This window comes from Cannabis sativa, chromosome 5 (assembly GCF_029168945.1).
Source record: "Cannabis sativa cultivar Pink pepper isolate KNU-18-1 chromosome 5, ASM2916894v1, whole genome shotgun sequence".
Lineage (NCBI taxonomy): Eukaryota > Viridiplantae > Streptophyta > Magnoliopsida > Rosales > Cannabaceae > Cannabis > Cannabis sativa.
Window position 1 is genome coordinate 28,822,105 of NC_083605.1, and position 19,380 is coordinate 28,841,484.

The following is a 19,380-nucleotide window of genomic DNA, read 5'->3' on the forward strand; positions in this document are numbered from 1 at the left end:
GAAGTCTTCCCATAACGAGACGAGCACCTCGCTTACTTGGTCTCGAATCGACCCGACTGTTACACTTAGATTGTACATTATATACTAAGGGCTTCCGCAATCAATATGTGTCGCTTTCGTCTTCCTATGTGTACTGTCCTCAATGCTTTGCTCTTCGCATTCAGTGACATATGGTTTCTCGCTAATATGCTAAGTACCAGTTTGTATATTGATTCCTCGCCTAAGACCTTACAGTCAGAAGGTTACAAATATACTCTGATACTTACGTAATTAATGAGTTATTCCATAAAAGCGATTGCATCGATCCATATTCCCTTTATCTTGACACGTATCCTCTACTAAAATGGCAGCCAAATTTCGGGTATAACAAAATTTTTTTCACTTACATTAGGTACATACGATTAATTGTAAAAGAGGAAAGTTCACATAGAACTTCATGGTAAGCTGAATAGAAAAGTTAACTAAATAATTATCTTACTATATAGTTCCAGGAAAAAAAACACAATTATCTTACTAATACTTATAAGGTCGAATTAAATATCTACATATTTATTCTATATAAAATGTGGTTATGTAACAGAATTTTTAGTTTAGCGGTAATTTTTAATTTTTTACGTTAACTCTAATAGAATATATTATTAATTACTTAATAAAATATACTTTATTAATTTTATAATAATATTACATATATCTAATTAAAAAAAATTATATAAATATTTTATATAAAAAAATTTAATCATATTTTTAACTTTTAATTTTAAATTAAAATAAAAAAAAATCATATAGATATTTTATATAAAGAAAATATAAAAAAATACATATGTACTTTTAATGAGTATTGGGTATTACCCATGAATAGGTGGTACGAGGAAAAATTAAGTTTTTATGTTTAAATTTTTTATCTAATTAAAAAAAATAATTCATTTTTACATTATATGGGTTGAGTTGCATGTTTCATAAGTTGAAAAAAAATAAAAATATATATATTTATTTCTTTAGCATAAAAAAAGTTCAGCTTGACTTAAATATTTTTTATATATATGTATATTTTTGATATAGTGTTAAACTAAATATTTTCTTGTATTTTTTTCAAATTAATTAAGTAGCTAAATTAAACATAAAAATTTAATTTTTTTTATTATTCGTTAATAGAATACTATTAAGAAGTGTTATATATATATATATATAAAAAAAATAGTTTAATTTATTTTGGACAACTCCATCAATTAGTTTGTTGCATTATTTATTTCGAAATGGAATTATCGAAAGCAACTCCACTGAAGAATCTTTCCTAGTAAATGTGTACCTTGAGCTAGCTAGAAACTAATCAATACCAAATAAACCGGATCCTTACAAATTGACCTCACAACCTACAATGTAAAAAGTACTACAAAATTAAAATATTCTTTATTTTAACTACTTATTAGTTATATAATTAATGAGTAACTAGTTACTAAGTAATTAATTCATTACTAACTAGTTAGTAATAAAAATACATTAATAAGAATGAAAATTGGTAACTTGTTAAGTAGTTGTAACTAACTATTTACTAGCTACTAAAAAACACATGAATAAAATTAAAAATCGAAAAAAAAAATAATAAAAAAAAATAGAATTAATTGCTAAACTAATTTTTAGAAATTAATTTCTAAACTTTTTATTTTAATACTCTCTTATGTTATTCTCATTCACAATATTTAACAAAATATTTGTTCAAAATATTCAATATACACATATACTATACATAAAAAATATACAATATAATTACAATATTTGTATACATACATATACATACAATATATATAATTACAAAATATGTATACATACAATACATATTCAATAAAACACAAAATACATGCATATATATACTATTAAAGTTTAAATTTTTATCTTATTACCGAAATCCGGCCCCCAATACCGACCAAAATTCGGCCACCATGCACAACCACAAGAACAAAATCTTAACAGTATAGGAAAATCCTAAAAAAAAAAAATTACAAAATAAAAAATAAAGGAATTTCCATTAATAAAATTATTAGAGATTAGATTTATACCTTAATGGACATTGAGATTCAACGATTTCTCCACCAAAAGTGGCGGCCAGAGCTACAACCACCACCTCTAAGCTCGGTTTACCCTAAAAAACCAAACAAAAAACGATCAAACTCTAAGAATATATTTTTGGGTATGAAAAATGCAAGATTTAAAAAAAAAATGGGTAAAAACAGATGAAAAATGAAAACAAAAAAAAAAGGGGGGGAAGAAATGGGTGGTTGGGCGAGGGCTTTGTGGGTTTGAGAGGAAGAAGGGCTGCTGGTTATTTTAGGGTTTGAAGAAGACAATAGCTGGAGAGATTATATAATAACATATAATGTCGGTTATTACAAAATAACTGACGCCATATGTATTTTTCATTAAAATTAAAAAATCACCTGCGGAGTCGGTTATTACAAAATAATCGACCCCGTAGGGCTTTTTTTTATTAAAATTTAAAAAATTATTACCTACGGAGCCAATTATTACAAAATAACCGCCTCCGTAGGTGTTTTTATTAAAATTTTATTAATTAATTTCCTGAAGAAAAAAAACCGCATCTAAATGTTTAGTTTGTAGTAGTGGCCATAAATGGTAGCACACTGTTATTAGTGTATTTCAATATTGGGTCTCACAAATTGTAATTAGGTGAATTTAATATAAGAAACTGTTAACTAATTATAAGTGTCATATCTATATAGTGTTGGACATCTTAAGATGCCAAACAATAATATTCTAATAATAATAATAATAATAAAAAATTATCATAAAAAATATTATACCTAACATTATACATAAAAAAACCCACAAATTTTTATGTAAGAAAACATACAAAAAAAAAAATAACTGTAAACACATAATTAGCAATCACTCATAAAAAAAAAAAGATTACATTAAGTTTTACAATTGTGAATTGGAGCATGGTACTAAAATTTAATATAAATATGTCACAAGATTTTTTTTTTGGCCAAATATAATACAATTTTTATATATCTAGGAGATATTCTTACAAATTTAATATAATAATAAAAAAATTAAAATTTTAATCGAGGTTAATAAAAATAAGTACATATTAATTACGAAAAATATTAAAGGACACATTAAAGTGCCAAGCACTACTAGCATACTATTATTGGTGAATTTCAATATCAACTCTTAAAAATTTTAAATTAATAAATGATTTAGAAAACTGCTAACTAATTATTAAGTGATATATCGATATGGTATTGAGCATCTTAAGGTATCACATAATAATAATAGTACAAAAAATTATTTAATAAAAAAAATAATACAAAGATCATTAATAACAAATAAAAAATAAAAAAAAAAATAATAATCGAAGTTAATAAAGATATGTACATATTAATAACGACAATATTAAAGGGCACATTAAGGTATCAAGCACCATAAAAGATATCATACTGTTATTGGTGCATTTAAGTATTAGCTCCCATAATTTTTAATTTAATAAATGATTTAGAAACATGTTAATCAATTATTGTATATTCGAATAATATAGTATTAAGCAACTTATGGTGTCACATGACAATAATATAGTACAAAAATTATTTACCAAAAAAAGTATTACAAAGATCATTTATATAAAAAAAAACAAAAGATAAAATAAATGCTAATAATACAAGACAAAAAAAAAACGTATTAATCAATTATTGGATACTATATTGGTATAATATTGAGTACCTTAAAATACTAATAGCAAGTAAAAAAAAATATTTACTAAAATAAATACCATATTGGTATGATAAAAAGCACCATAAGGTTAAGGTGCTAATAGAAAGTATAAAAAAAATTATATACTAAAAAAATATTATATAAAAAAGCCAAAAACAAAGAAAAAAAAAAAAAAGCTAAATGACAAAAATAAGTTTGTTTTTGTATTGTATAAACATGCATTTCTATTGCATTGATATATATTATTTATATATATATATGCACTTTTATTCAATAGATCACAATTTTGTAGCAAATAAGTAAAGGGAAAAAGAATAATTGATAGATCATAATCATAATGCTAGGTATAAAATGGTTAGGAAATGTAGGGCTGCAAACAATTTTGAAGAGAATTAATTTTGAGAGCAGAATGAACACGCCATGCATGACAAATGACTATGTGTCCTTTGGGGTTAGGACAAAAAATGATTTTAAATAGTGGGTGGTTCTTCCATACTATCCTCATGCAAACAAAATAAAAATATCAACCCAAACTGCATATACATGCATCGAACATAACATTTTTACTTCCTACTTTAACTTCCTATATTATCACAAGTTACAACAATTAAAACTGTTCACTTTACACTTTAAGCTTCTGGTTCTTCTTTTTTTTTTAGAATATATTTATATACACACGGTATCGATACTCTTAAGAACTCCACCACAACTCCCGTGAAATTATTAATTGAAAATGAATAGAAAAGACAAAAAGGGCAGGACACTTTACTAATAGATATATAATACTTTCATGATATTTGCTCTCTTTTTTGTACTTGAACGGCCTAGGTAATTTTCAAATTTTACCTAAAATACCAGATTATCTCTTTTTAATCTATTCAATAAAGAATTAATTTCTTGAGCTTTGTTTTTTCTTTTTTATTAAAAAGTACAGTATCGATGCCATAAGAATATAATGCCTATACGGAACACTTACGCGCAGGATTATTACATTTATATATATGAAGGTATACTTTGAATAATGATAAAGAAAAAGTAATATATTTAGAATAGAGTTTTGGGGTGTATGGTGGAGAATATAATAAAAAGTGTAGAAAGGATAAGGATGTTAGAGTAATATACCCTAAAAAAGAATAAGATTGTAATAGAGAGAACCAAAGCCACCCGATGCATATTGACAAATTCATTTTGGAAAAATAAAAATAATAAACTTATTGAAATCAGGGGCCTTTTTAGCGATCGGGGATCCTCATCCTTCCATCAGGAAAGGATTTCAAAGTGTCAACTCCATTCAAACACTAACATCTCTCTCTCTCTTCTCACCTTTTGCAACGATTTATTTAAGCTCAAGTCTTATTGTGTTCTCCATTCCTTGTTAAAGTCTTAAAGTTCAAAGCCATTCTTTCTTCTCTTTTCTCTGTGTCTATTATACTATCCTACATAAATGAATAAATACATATAGATAGTTTTCTCTGTTGAAAGTATTATACAGATATATATAGATATATTTTCAAGTATATAAATATATATAAGGTGTTCGATGGCGAGAAACGAATGGATAAATGGGTATTTGGAGGCAATCTTAGATATGGGGAAAAAGGGTGACGGGAAGCTGAACAATATTGCAAAGTTCGAAGTGAAAGAGAAAGATCATCAGGATAAGTTGTTTAGTCCAACTAAATACTTTGTCGAAGAAGTTGTTAATAGCTTCGATGAGTCAGATCTCCACAGGACTTGGATTAAGGTTTGTCTTAAATTAAAGCACTACCAACGTAGAAAATAATATTAATATTAATTAGATGATTGCAAATTCCAATTTTTTAGTTAATTTTGCAATGGAAATCATTTTTTAAAATATATTTTTTTTATAACAGTACTTATTATAATTACAATATGATACAACAGGTTATAATTTTGAAAACACAGTTGATATTCTAATTTAGTGCCAGTGATAAGAAAAAACTTTAAATTTATTTTTGATAATGCAAATTATTTAAAAAATTTCAAAATTTGCAGAAATAATAGTGTAACCATAATCAATAATGTCATCAATTTTTCTTTTCTTTTGGAAAAAAGATATTTTGAATATATTTTTAAGTAGAGAGTTGTAATAAGAGGTGGGTGGTATCGTTGGTGAGTAGGGTCGAAATCATTTTTGTTTTCATTCATCCAATCATCTTCCTCACTTCACACGTGGACGCACAAGTAACAATTCCAACATCCTCCTCCTCATAAAATATTTTGTGGATACTTCTCTTCTCGCTTCGTAGCTATACACAAAGAAAATGCATTTTAGAATCTTATGTATGAGAGTAGAGTAATGTCAGGACAAAAATAAAATATATATCAACTACATCTACATGTGTATTATTAGAACGGTAGATTTTAGCTCAATAACTTATATAATTTATAAGAGTAATGATGCCTACGTGGCATGAGCGCCTTATATAATATAATGGTATATTGTTGGCGAAAAAGTAAGATATGACATTCTGTGATAGGCAGCATCTAAATTGGGGCCATGAATATGATGATTTGGAGTACACTGCACAATCAAAAGTATAACCAAACGAGTTTTTTCTTTTCTAATAGTTTTAGAATTTAGGAATGTAATAGATGGATTTCTATTTCATTACAGTAGTAATTCATTTATTTTATATATACTATTATTTTTTAACACATTAGCAATATGCGTCTAATTAATTTTAATATATTTTTTTTCACGTTTGGACTTAAAACATGTGGGTATAATGAACGATATGCTAAATTACAAAATTTAAGGGTGTGTACATGGTCTTACATGGAGAGTAAAGGCGGAGATATATAGTAGAAGCTTTTAATTGCTCTAAGTGTGTGATTTAAGGTGCATGGAGTTTCATCTCAAGACCAATTAGCTATGAGAGAAATAGCTGATACATCTTATATATGGTATTATATTTCTACACCCTAGCAATGTGTAACATCCCCCCAAGATTGTGACTAGTATTTGCTCACTAATCTTGGACAACTCGATCACAAGTGGCACTATTGACTCACAATAGAACACAAATGGCTATTTTTTTGGCTCGTCATTTTGGACCGGCGGTACTTTGGGCTCACAACGGATCACAAGGGGCTCTTTTATGGCTCATATTTTTGGATTGGCGACACTTTTGGCTCCCTATTTCCTAATCACAAGCGGCTCTTTGGCTCATCTTTTTAGACCGTTGATACTATGGGCTCATAACGGATTACAAACGGCTCTTTTCACTCGTATTTTTGGCCCGATTATTGGATTTGAATTGGATACTCGTTAGATTTTTTATTTTTGTTTTTGGCTATGATACTAGATATACGAGGTTCTATCTCAAAACAAGTTAACTACAAGAAGAGTAATCTATTAATCCTATAGATGTTATTATGTTGGGGTTTTTACAAAAATAGTGGATTTTGGGTAAAAATTTATAATTTTAGTGTCACATAATTTTTTACAACTGTAAACACAACAAAACAGAACAACTAAAAGAACAATGGAACAACTAAAAAACAACCGTATGTAGAACAACAATAAAAACTTAACACGATACACAGTATAAAACATATACAGTATTTTTTTAAAAAAAATTACCTACAGTAAAAAAGTAAAAAAATTAAAAATTTCATAGTATAAAAACACGTATTATTTTTCACATACATTATTATTTGAGACTATTTGTAATAAATAGAGAAACAAATACGATACCAATATTGCTATGGGCATGCCAAAACAAATATTCATGATATAATAGTCGAATATTGAATTTTACATATTCTACTTTTTATTAAAACTCTTATCGATGTTATCATGCATGTTTCGTGTGGAAACAAAAAAGAAGGGGACAAATCATTGGACGCTGAAACCCTCAAAAACGATAAACGAAGAATAAGAAAGAAGAAATGATTTGACATACAGAATAACTGAACAAAGTCACAATAAATGTGAATAAACAATATACATTGATGGTTTGCAGGTAATAGCCACAAGAAATACCCGTGAACGCAGCAATAGACTGGAGAATATGTGCTGGCGCATTTGGCATCTGGCCCGCAAGAAGAAACAGGTATATGTATACATATTTATTTCTTTTATTAAAATGTTTTACAATACTGAATGAGCACTCTTATTTATATACACAAATATTTATTAGAAATCCTATGTATATAGACAAGATTCTGGCGCTCAAGCATTACTACTTATAATTACAAAACAGCTAATAAAAAGTTACATGATTGTGAATTTGATGTTTGGAGATTTCATGTATTAATTAGTGTGTGGCGTTTCAAGTAATGAAAATGTTAAAATAGAACAGTTATGTAGCATCCGCATTGTATATATTATTCAAGTTTATCTTCAATTATCAACATCCAATACCAAATTTTGAGGTATAATATAATTAGCATAAAAAAAATTGTTTTCCCTGACTGTAGATTGCATGGGATGACGCCCAAAGGTTGGCTAAAAGGCGTATAGAGAGGGAGCAGGGCAGGCATGACGCTGCCGAGGACCTCTCTGAGCTTTCCGAAGGTGAAAAGGACATTATTAGTAGTAAAGGAGATAACAATGATGCTGCTTCTACTACATTTGAGCACAATGTCATCACTCGAATCAACTCCGAGATTCAAATATGGCCAGACCATGATCACGATGAGAGTATGAAGTCTTCTTCTTCTTCAAGAAAGCTTTACATTGTGTTAATCAGTATGCATGGCTTGGTCCGCGGACAAAATATGGAGCTCGGCAAAGACTCCGACACTGGTGGTCAAGTCAAGTACGTGGTGGAACTTGCTAGAGCTCTAGCCAACACAAATGGAGTCTACCGTGTCGACCTTCTCACTCGGCAAATCACATCCACTGATGTTGACTCCTCCTACGGTGAGCCAAATGAGATGCTTTGCTGCCCCACCGACGCTACTGTGTTGTGGGGCTTACATAGTCCGCCTCCCTTGCGGACCTCGCAACGAGTACATTCCCAAGGAGTCTCTCTGGCCACACATACAGGAGTTCGTCGACGGGGCACTAGCTCACATAGTCAACATGGCTAGAGTCTTGGGAGAGCAAGTCAATACAGGAAAGCCTACGTGGCCTTACGTGATCCACGGTCACTACGCTGATGGTGGAGAGGCTGCAGCTCGACTTTCTGCTGCACTGAATGTGCCGATGGTGATGACGGGACATTCGCTGGGGCGGAATAAGTTCGAACAGTTGCTAAAACAGGGGAGATTTTCCAAGGAAGATATTAATGCCACATACAGGATCATGAGAAGGATTGAAGCCGAGGAGTTGGCCATTGATGCGGCAGAAATGGTGGTGACCAGTACTCATCAAGAGATCGATGAGCAGTGGGGACTGTATGATGGATTCGATCTCAAATTGGAGAGAAAGTTGAGAGTGAGAAGACGTCGCGGTGTGAGTTGTCTTGGCCGCTATATGCCAAGGATGGTGGTTATACCGCCAGGGATGGACTTCTCAAACCTCGCTACAACAACTGATATTACTGAATCAGATTCTGCTGATCTTAAATCATTAATAAACTCTGGTAGAGGTCAACAAAAACCCAATCTACCTCCTATATGGTCTGAGATAATGAGATTTTTCACCAACCCTCACAAGCCCATCATTCTTGCTCTGTCACGTCCTGACCCCAAGAAGAATGTTACTACATTGCTCAAGGCTTATGGAGAATGCCAAGCCCTTCGGGAGCTTGCCAACTTGGTAATAATATAAATTAGTACGTAAAATAATTTATGACCAATATTCTTTAAGTATATTATTATATATTTTGTACTTGGATGCAGACGTTAATACTTGGCAATAGGGATGACATTGAAGAAATGCATAATAGCAGCTCCGTTGTGCTTACGACAGTGCTCAAGCTCATCGACAGGTACGATTTGTATGGTCAAGTGGCCTATCCCAAGCACCATAAGCAACATGATGTCCCCGAAATATATCGTCTTGCTGCGAAGACAAAGGTAATACATACCTGCATCACTTGATAGTCTCTTCAATAAATAAACAATAAATTGGGAATACTAAAATTACTAATATGAATACGATTTTATTTGATTATTTTTTGATTGCAGGGAGTATTCATCAACCCAGCTCTAGTGGAACCTTTTGGTCTCACAATTATAGAGGTAAGAATTTTATACATATGATTCTTAGTACACTACAGAAAGAAAAGTCATTATGTAGATGCATATGGTGTATTTCCATTCAAAAATTTAGCAATTGTACATGTTAATTTATAGGCGGCTGCATATGGCTTACCCGTCGTCGCCACTAAAAATGGAGGTCCTGTTGACATTTTGAAGGTAATAATTTCAGTTTTCATGCTATATTATAAGAGAAGATATATTGTATTTTCCCTCGTTGATACAAATGATGAATTATTCTAGTACAGGCATTAAATAATGGGGTCTTAGTCGATCCACATGACCATAAAGCCATAGAAGATGCACTTCTAAAGCTCGTGGCAGACAAAAACCTTTGGCTGGATTGCCGAAAGAATGGGCTAAAGAACATTCACAAGTTTTCATGGATAGAACATTGTCGAAACTACCTCTCCCACGTGGAACACTGCCGTAATCGCCACCCCACCAGCCGCCTTGAGATCATGCCTGTTCCAGAAGAGCCCATGAGTGATTCTCTCAAAGACGTACAAGACCTCTCTTTGAGATTCTCCGTGGAAGCTACAATAGACTTTAATTCCTCTGAAAACTTGGATCCAGCCACCAGGCAAAAGGAGCTAATTGAAGCCATTACAAAAAGTCGAAGCAAGGGCTCCTCCAATGGAAAGGTCGGAGCTACTACCTACTGCCCTGGCCGAAGGCAGAGGCTATTTGTAATAGCCATTGATTGTTACAACGAAAGCAATGGAGATTTTGCTGAAAGTTTGTTGCAGCCTATCTTGAAGAATGTGATGAAAGCTGCAGGCTTGGGTGGCCGAACAGGGTTTGTGCTTGTAACTGGTTCAAGCTTAGGAGAGACATTGGAAGCATTAAAAAGATGCCAAATCAATGTTCAAGAGTTGGATGCGCTCGTGTGCTCAAGTGGAAGTGAGATGTATTACCCTTGGATAGATTTGGTGGCTGATGGAGACTATGAGTCCCATATCGAGTATAGATGGGGCGGCGAGAACGTGCGGTCCATGGCAGCAAGGCTTATCAGGGTAGAAGGAACGGATGAGGAAGACACCAAAGACTATGTAGGAGCTAACCGAGCGAAGTACTGTTACTCCTACTCTCTCAAACCTGGAGCCAAGGTGAGCTTTAACCTTTGGTGACATTTTCTTTAGTGATAAATTAACTATAATAAAATATTAATCTTAGTTACAAAGTCAAATTTATACATGTTATACCCTTGAAAATTGAAAATGGCAGATACAAAAGGTTGATGATCTAAGGCAAAGGCTGAGAATGAGAGGCTTCCGATGCAACCTTTTCTTTACACGAGCTGCATCTAGGTTGAATGTTGTGCCATTGTACTCTTCAAGAGCACAATCCCTAAGGTTAGGCTTGCTTAATTCATTCAACAACAATAATTGTATATTATCTTTAATGTCATTATTGTATTTAACTGAAATCAAAACTGTCATTGGTACGTATGTAGGTATCTTTCCGTTAGGTGGGGAATTGAACTCTCCAAAATGGTCGTCATCAGTGGAGAAAGAGGGGACACTGATACTGAAGACTTGCTCGCTGGGCTTCAGAAGAACATAATTATAAAAGGCTGTGTTGAGTGTGGCAGTGAAAAGTTTCTTCGGAGTATAGACAGTTACAAAAGAGAAGATGTTGTCCCACAAAATAGCCCTAATATTGCCATCTCAGAGAGTTATGAGGCGCATCATATCAAACAAGCTTTGGAAGCTCTTGGAATCCAGTGATTTCATATTTACTATTTATCTTGATTACACAGTTATATATTGTGAGCAAAATATATGAACACCAAATATAATAAATTACCTATAAACTCGTGGAATTTATATTTTCCAATGATGTTTTTGTAATACATACATTTATACTTATGTATACGTACAGATGAAAAGCTCATGTATTAGATATAAATAAGAAATGTATTTGTTTTATTGTAGGAGTTTAATAACAGATAATTACATTCATATGATTATAACTTAAAAAAATAATTTTTTTTGAGGGGAAGGGTGCCCATTAAATAGAAAGAAAATCATTGAGATTACAGGAGTCATCACCAATCCAAAACGCTACTTCGTCTAACCCCGTAGCCCAAGTTGCCAACTTATGTGCAAAAGTATTTGCTGTCTGGCTGACATGTGAGACATAGGCGTTGGGGAGGAGAGACAAAGCTGCGCTAATTTGATTAATTAGGTCACCAAAGCACGATAGATCTTCTTCGGGACACTCTAAAGAATCCGAGATAGCTTTACAATCTGTTTCCACACAGTGAATGGGGAAGCTTTCTTCAATACACCAATGCAAGGAGGCGAGGAGAGACTTGGCTTCAAGTGTGGGAATGTCTCCTCCCCCTATATAAGAAGAAGCTACTGCAGCTACCACCAAACCGTCGCTGTTTTGGATGACACCACCAAAGCCAACTTTTGACGTATTCTTTGAAATTGCAGCATCAACATTCAGCTTTAGGCGACCAGGATCCGGAGGTATCCAGGATGAGACCGAGGGGGTCCAGTTCACATAAGCATGAAATTTTTGAGCTGATACTGATGATTTGTAATCCGTCAGAAAACATTGCGCTAGGTTCACTATAGCATGAGACTGGTCTTGTGATTGTCCTCTGAGAGCTCTGTTCCTGCTATGCCAAATAAGCCAAGCAACACAAAGAAAGCATTCTACATCTTCCATGGGTAAAGTAACATAAATCATGTAAATAATATCATGGAAAGTAATAGTACAAGGAGAAGAAAAAATATAATTGTAAAAAATCGTACCTTCCCAGACTCTTCGAACACTCTTGCAGAAGAAGAGAGCGTGAGAAACAAATTCGACATGGTTTCCACAGCGATCACAGGCCGGGGATTGGATAATTTTCCTAAAAGCCAGATTTCTATGGGTTGGAAGGGTAGAGTTGGAGGCTCGGAAAGAAAAGTGTTTTACCTTAGGCGGGATACTAAGATGCCAGAGGTTTTTCCACCAAGGTGAAGGGGAGGAAGAAGAAGGGATATCAGGGGGGAGGTGGATGAGAGACTAATGTGGTAACCAGATTTTACTGAGTAAACACCAGATTTTGTTGGCTCCCATATCAAAGTATCACTAGAGGGTTGGAGAGGAAGTGGATGGAGAGGATTTCCTGGACAATGTGAAGGGGGAAATAGTTCCTAAGGAGAGGGAGATCCCAAGTCATATCATTCTTAATGAAGGAAGCCACCCTGTCAGGAGCAGGGCTAGAAGGGGTGACCTGGCGATACCCGAGAATCCAATAATCAAGGGTAGTGAAAGTGTTTTGCCCATTTCCAATTTTAGAGATGAGACCTTTGTGCAGCAACTCTTTTCCCTAAAAAATGCTTCGCCAAACAAACGAGGGGGAGTGACCCAAAGAGAAATTGATGAAAGAAGAGTTTAGGTAGTACCTGGCTGCTAAGATCTTTGCTACAGTTGAGTTTGGATATTTAAGAATGCGCCAAGCTTGTTTTTCCAGCAAAGCCTAATTGAAATGGAACAAGGATCGGAAGCCGAGCCCACCGTATTTTTTTGACTTACAAAGCTTTTGCCAACTTTGCCAGTGAGTCTTAGGACAATTGTTAGCCCCACCGAAAATTGGCCATAACAGACTCAAGGGAGTGACAAGTGGCAACAGGGAGACAAAAACAAGCCATGGTATAAGTGGGGATTGCTTGGATAACTGACTTGAGAAGCGTTTCCTTACCACCTTTCGAGAAGACTTTGTGCTTCCAGTTGTTAAGATGGCCCCAAACTTTGTCGTGGAGATAGTGGAAGACTTGTTTTTTCGTTCGACCAATGTGCTGGGGAAGCCCAAGGTATTTTTCGAAGGAGGTTCTCACAGGGATCTGCATGAAGTCTGAGATGAGGGTTTGGTCCCTCAAGGCAACACTCGGGGAGAAATAGAGGGATGATTTTTGGAAGTTCACTTGTTGCCCCGTGGTCCTCTCATAAAGATCGAGAACCTCTTTGATGGTGTTGCACAAATTAATGGAGGCCTGACTGAAAAGGAAACTGTCATCAGCAAAAAGAAGATGGGAAATGGTCGGGGCAATCCGGGCCACTTTGAAGCCAATGAGCGCTCTGCTTCTTTCCTGTTGCCTGAGCAAGGATGAGAGGCCTTTAGCACAAAGAAGGAAAAGGTAGGGAGAAAGGAGATCGCCTTGATGAATGCCCCGAGAGGGGATGACATGGCCAGAGGCCTTTCCTTTGACATTAAATTGGAATGTGGCCATGGAAATGCAAGCAGAAATTAGTTGAATTATTCGCGGCGGGAAGTCAAATTTCCTAAGAATGGCGAAGATAAAAGACCACTCAACTCTATCGAAAGATTTGCCCATATCCAACTTAACCGCCATCCAACCTTTTTTCCCTTTGGATTTAAGCTTAATGGAGTGAGCGACTTCCTCGGCAATAATGATGTTGTCCGAAATGAGCCTACCAGGAAGGAAAGCGCTTTGATTGGGGGAGATCAAGTTGTTAAGAACAGATTTAAGCCTGTTTGCGATCGCTTTCGAAATAATTTTGTAGATTATGTTGCACAGGCTTATGGGTCTAAAATCTTTGACCGAAGTGGGTTGCTTGTGTTGGGCTTTTTGCCCTAAATAAAACTCTATTTCAATGTAATCTCTATCTTTTAATTATCAATAAAGAGACAGAGTATTTTCATCACTTATGTAATGTGTCATTTGGTTCATGTTATCATTTATATGTTTATTTGATTTATAAATTCATCCAAACCCTTATCACATTAATATTCTTGTTTATTGTGTTGTCAGCACAGTGGAAAGTAATCAAGATTGTGTGATTAAATATATATTCCTAGATTTATCAGTACACATGGTTTAACTGATATGATAATCTACAACATAGTTTACTTGCACCTTAGATAAGTGCTATGTCCTTTCCTGGGCATTGGTTAAAGTAATGCTTGGGTTGGATGCATGGAGTATGCATTGGAAGGGACTGATATTGACCTTGGATTAGATATGATAAATTTACCGTAATATCTATTCAATTCAATATCATCTAGTTGATCCTAGATCAAATGATCTTTATGCTGACATGGTTAGGTTTGATCTCAAGAATATTATTCATGTTCTTTGATTTGTTAGTTAAGCCTACTTTTTGGTCAGGGTTATACGTACATTTTGGAAACATGGTAGTGCAATTGAGTGGGAGCGCTAATCATAGATATGGAATCTATAGCTTCTATCAGAACACAGAACTGAAATGATGATTTCCTTCAAGCTTGGCTTAACAGAGATAAATGGTTGAGTACTCATTTCAGTGATTATGTTAGTTCACTGAAATATCATTTATAGGTGGCTAAGTGTTTTAAGGATAAAATACATTGAAGGGTGTAACGGTAAATTAATCACTATACAATGTAGATCATCTATAGAGGGTCATTGATTATTGGGATTATAACAATGGATAACTAATAGAGTATCTATATCATGGAACATATAGAGCGTTCTATATAATTCAGAGTGCAATTCCAAGCTCTATGGTGGATGCAATGAGGAATTAATAAGTTAGTGAATTTACTTGATAAATTCTAGGTCTACTTATTGGAAGCTCGGATATATAGGCCCATGGTCCCCATAGTAGTTGAGACAATACTACTTGTAAGACTCAGTTAATTGATTTTAATTAATCAATTATAATTCTAAAATTAGACTATGTCTAGTTTATGAATTTTCACTAAGCTAGGGCTTAATTGTGAAGAAAAGAGATTCTAAGGTTTATTTGTTAATTAAGAGACTTTGTTGAGTCTAATTAATAAATATATTAAATGGCAATATTATTTAATAATTAATTTTAGTTATTAAATAATTAGAATTGGCATTTAAGTGGTTAAATTGGAAAAATGGCATTTTTGAGAAAATGAGATGAAAAATGAGAAAAATAGCAAAATTACAAAGTGAGGCCCACAATCCATGGCCAGCTACTTGGGATGGATTTTGCCACTTTATTTTTTCATTATTTTAATGCTAATTAAATCTAACCTAACCCTAAGTGGTTTCCTATAAATAGATAGTGATGGCTAAAGGAAAAAGATGATGCATCTCATTCCTTCAGTAAAAATTTTGAGCCTCCTTTCCTATACCAAAACTGAAACCTTATCGCTCTCTTACTCTCTTCAATTCAAAACCTAGAGTGGTTAGAGTAAGTTCCCACACACATCAAGTGGTACTCAATCATAGTGTATAAGGTCATCCAAGAATCCAGTTTCAAAAGAAGGAGATTCGGACTCAGATCTTGGTGATACCCTGCTACAGAAAGGATACAAGGGTTAGAGATCTGAGTGGAAGGAGATATTATATTCCGCTGCAACCACTGTAAGGTTCCTGATACTTTATATGTGTTTATTTCATATCGTTTTAGAAGTTCATGTTTAGCATGTTAATAACATACTTGTTAGTAAATCTAGATCCTAGTAAAATAATTGCAATAACTAGCCTCAGAGCTATGGTAATTGATTTACTTTCAAGAAATTTTGACTTAAAATGATATATATGTGTGATTTGGATGGTTTCATGTTGATTTATGTGTTATTTGATGATTGTTTGATGTTTGCAAATTTTTTACGAAAAATAATTTGAATTTTTTCTAGAATTATTTTTGTTGGATAGTTTGGAAAAAATTAAGCAATTCACTTTTTTACAGAACTTAATTTCGATTTAATTTGAATTAGTTATGAGTTTTTGAAGTTTTGAAAAAAGATAGGGGTGGTGTCACCCCATACGCGCGCAGATCCGAGTGATCACTCGGTCACGCGCGCTTCAGACACGAGGCTGTCTGAGTTTTCTCGGTTTGAAGCCTCAGTTTTGTCTGAAATCCTGGGCACCGCGCGCGGATGACGCTTCTGGCATCCTCTCTGGCCGATGTTTCTCGGCCATGCACCCTTCCTTGCGCACGCGGATGGTATGCACTGCATACCATCCGCATCAAACCCATTTTCTTCAATTTTCTTCAATTTTTCATGTTTTTTTCATGGAATTAATTTCGAATTTTTTGTGTAATTTTGTATTTGAATTTTTATTTTTCATATTTCAAATCTAATTATCAGAATTAAATTAATTAGTATTTTTTAAATTAATTTAAGATACTAGTGAAATTTGAAGCTAGAAAATAGGTGAAAATCGTATTTTTTTTTTGCTTAATTAATTATCTTATTTTTAAAATTTGATTATTTTATCTTATTTTTAAATTTAACGTCAGATATTTATATTTTTTTATTTTTTTAATAAATTGACCTTATTTGAAATTTAAAATAAGATTATTTTAATCATGAAATTTTAAATTGAAATAGGATATTTTGCTAACTTTTAAATTTTGTTATTTATTATTTAAATTAAATTATAAAATCAGAAAAATAATATTAAATTATTATTTATTTATTGAATATTTAATTTTTTAAAATAACATGAAATTTGAAAAGTTGAAATTAAATAAACCCTATATCCAACTATCCAACTTGTTACATGTTTGTGTGTTTTATATTGTTTGATTATTAAAACAAGTTTTATGAAACCTATTATTGTTTGATCTAAATTGTCATGGTTAACTTGTTGACAGATCCAATGATCTGATTTTAACCCATGGTTCAATTGTCAGTAGGTCAAACAAATAATTTGTAACAGGTAAATTTTGCATTCTTCTTTCATCTGTGTATAAACCTAGTAACATGATAGGATCCATCCAAATCTTTGTGCCTGTGTGAGCCTATATGTTTGCTCTGGGCTTAGATGCATATAGGTAGCCCATTTAATTTTGTTATAAAAATGGACTAGATTGCTAAATAAAATGTCACATATTGATAGATTTTAGTTAGGCCCAATTAGTATTTGAGCATATTCAATTAATAACAGTTGTTCATTTTAAGGATAAATTCCTCTCTTTTGGGCCTTGTGTGAGAGTTAGGGGGCCATAGAAGTGGGCACGATATACTGAACCAAGCCCTCCCTCACATGAACAACCCCACTATGAAGGCCCATTTGCCTCATTTGAATGTGAGTACTAGGTTAATTAAATTAGTTTAGCCTAATAAAATTAATTAGCAACATAATTAATTTCGAAATATATGAAATTAATTTTTCATTTGAATATTTTAAAATTAATTTAAGAAAAACACACTTAGTTTAATCAAACTTATTCAAGATAAATTATATGTATTTTTCTTGTATTTAATTAAATATAGAATTATAACTAATTAGATTCTTCTGAAGCTTAATTACTTAATATTTCATTAAATATTCCTATTTAAGTTGTAAATTAGTTATTTATATCTAATTTTTTTTATCAACTTGAATTTGAATATTTTTAAAATTCAAAATTAAGTTGAGCAATTCTAGGAATTAGTTATTGAAAGATTCTTGGAATATTTTTTAAGTTGAAAGTTTGTTAATTTTGGATCAACTTAAAATAGAATATTTTTCAAATTTGGTGGTTAGCAACTTAATTTGTTATTTAATTAAATTTTGTTTGAAAATAATTTAAGTTGAATTTTTTTTTTTTTTGAACAACTTGAATTAGATATTTTTTAAATTTTATTTTATTATATTTTAATTCATTTATTTATTTTTCGAATTTTTTATATTTATATATAATTTTCGAAAAATTAAATTAAGGTTGGAAAATAATTTTCTATTAATTTTGGACCAACTTTAATTTATAATTTTTATTATTAAAATAAATGATTAAATAAAAATAATTTTTTTTTAAATAATGAGCTTTAATCAAGAGACATTCGATCTCCATTGTTGGTTCTACATAGTTCTTGTTTTAGTGAGTAATCCTCCCTAATGGAGGAACGTTCATTAGCAATTTAATGCCATACAATCTTGAAAGATAAGTATTATTTGTAAGTGTTATTTTTAGTATGGATCACCCTAATGGTGGCGATTATTAGTAAGGCTTACAAAAGTATGAAATAATGGTGGAGGCTCATGAAATAGGAATGACCTTGACTCTCGCCTAAACGGGACAACGTCGGATTCCCTTTTCGATCGAATAATAGGTTGCTAGAATATTTGTCATTTTAGATGAGTTGACTACTCTATTCAATGGATGATGCTTTGACTCTTACCTAAACGGGACACTGTATCAGTTTGTGGAAAACCTTGGAAAATAAAAATATGTTTCAATTTTGGTATTTATATAACCATATTTGTTATACTTGTTATTTTCTGAATTTGTGTATGAATTTATTGAACCAAATGATTTACTTCTGTTTATTGATATTTGTAGTGTCAAAATGAACAACCCACACCCCGACCCACTCCTAGTCAATGACTTTGCAAATGAACTCTTTGTTGGAAATATTTTACCAGGATCTAGATTTACTAACAAGTATGTTTCAGTAACATCCTAATATGAATTCTAAAACAATGAAATAAACACATAAGGGTTTAAGAAAACCTTAGATTGGGTGCAGCGGAATATAATGACTCCTTCCGTTCAGATCTCTAGCCCTTG

At 32.5% G+C, this 19,380-nt stretch overlaps 1 protein-coding gene across 1 annotated transcript; it reads left to right on the plus strand.

Moving 5' to 3' along the window:
• Positions 1-4,931: 4,931 nt before the first annotated feature.
• Positions 4,932-11,831, plus strand: LOC115715680 (sucrose-phosphate synthase 4). The gene is given in 10 exon segments (XM_030644338.2): positions 4,932-5,470; positions 7,716-7,805; positions 8,173-8,657; positions 8,659-9,457; positions 9,541-9,717; positions 9,829-9,882; positions 9,997-10,059; positions 10,149-11,009; positions 11,128-11,255; positions 11,357-11,831. Coding segments are annotated over 10 exon segments (3,135 nt in total). The 5' UTR covers positions 4,932-5,266; the 3' UTR covers positions 11,631-11,831.
• The last annotated feature ends 7,549 nt before the right edge of the window (positions 11,832-19,380 follow it).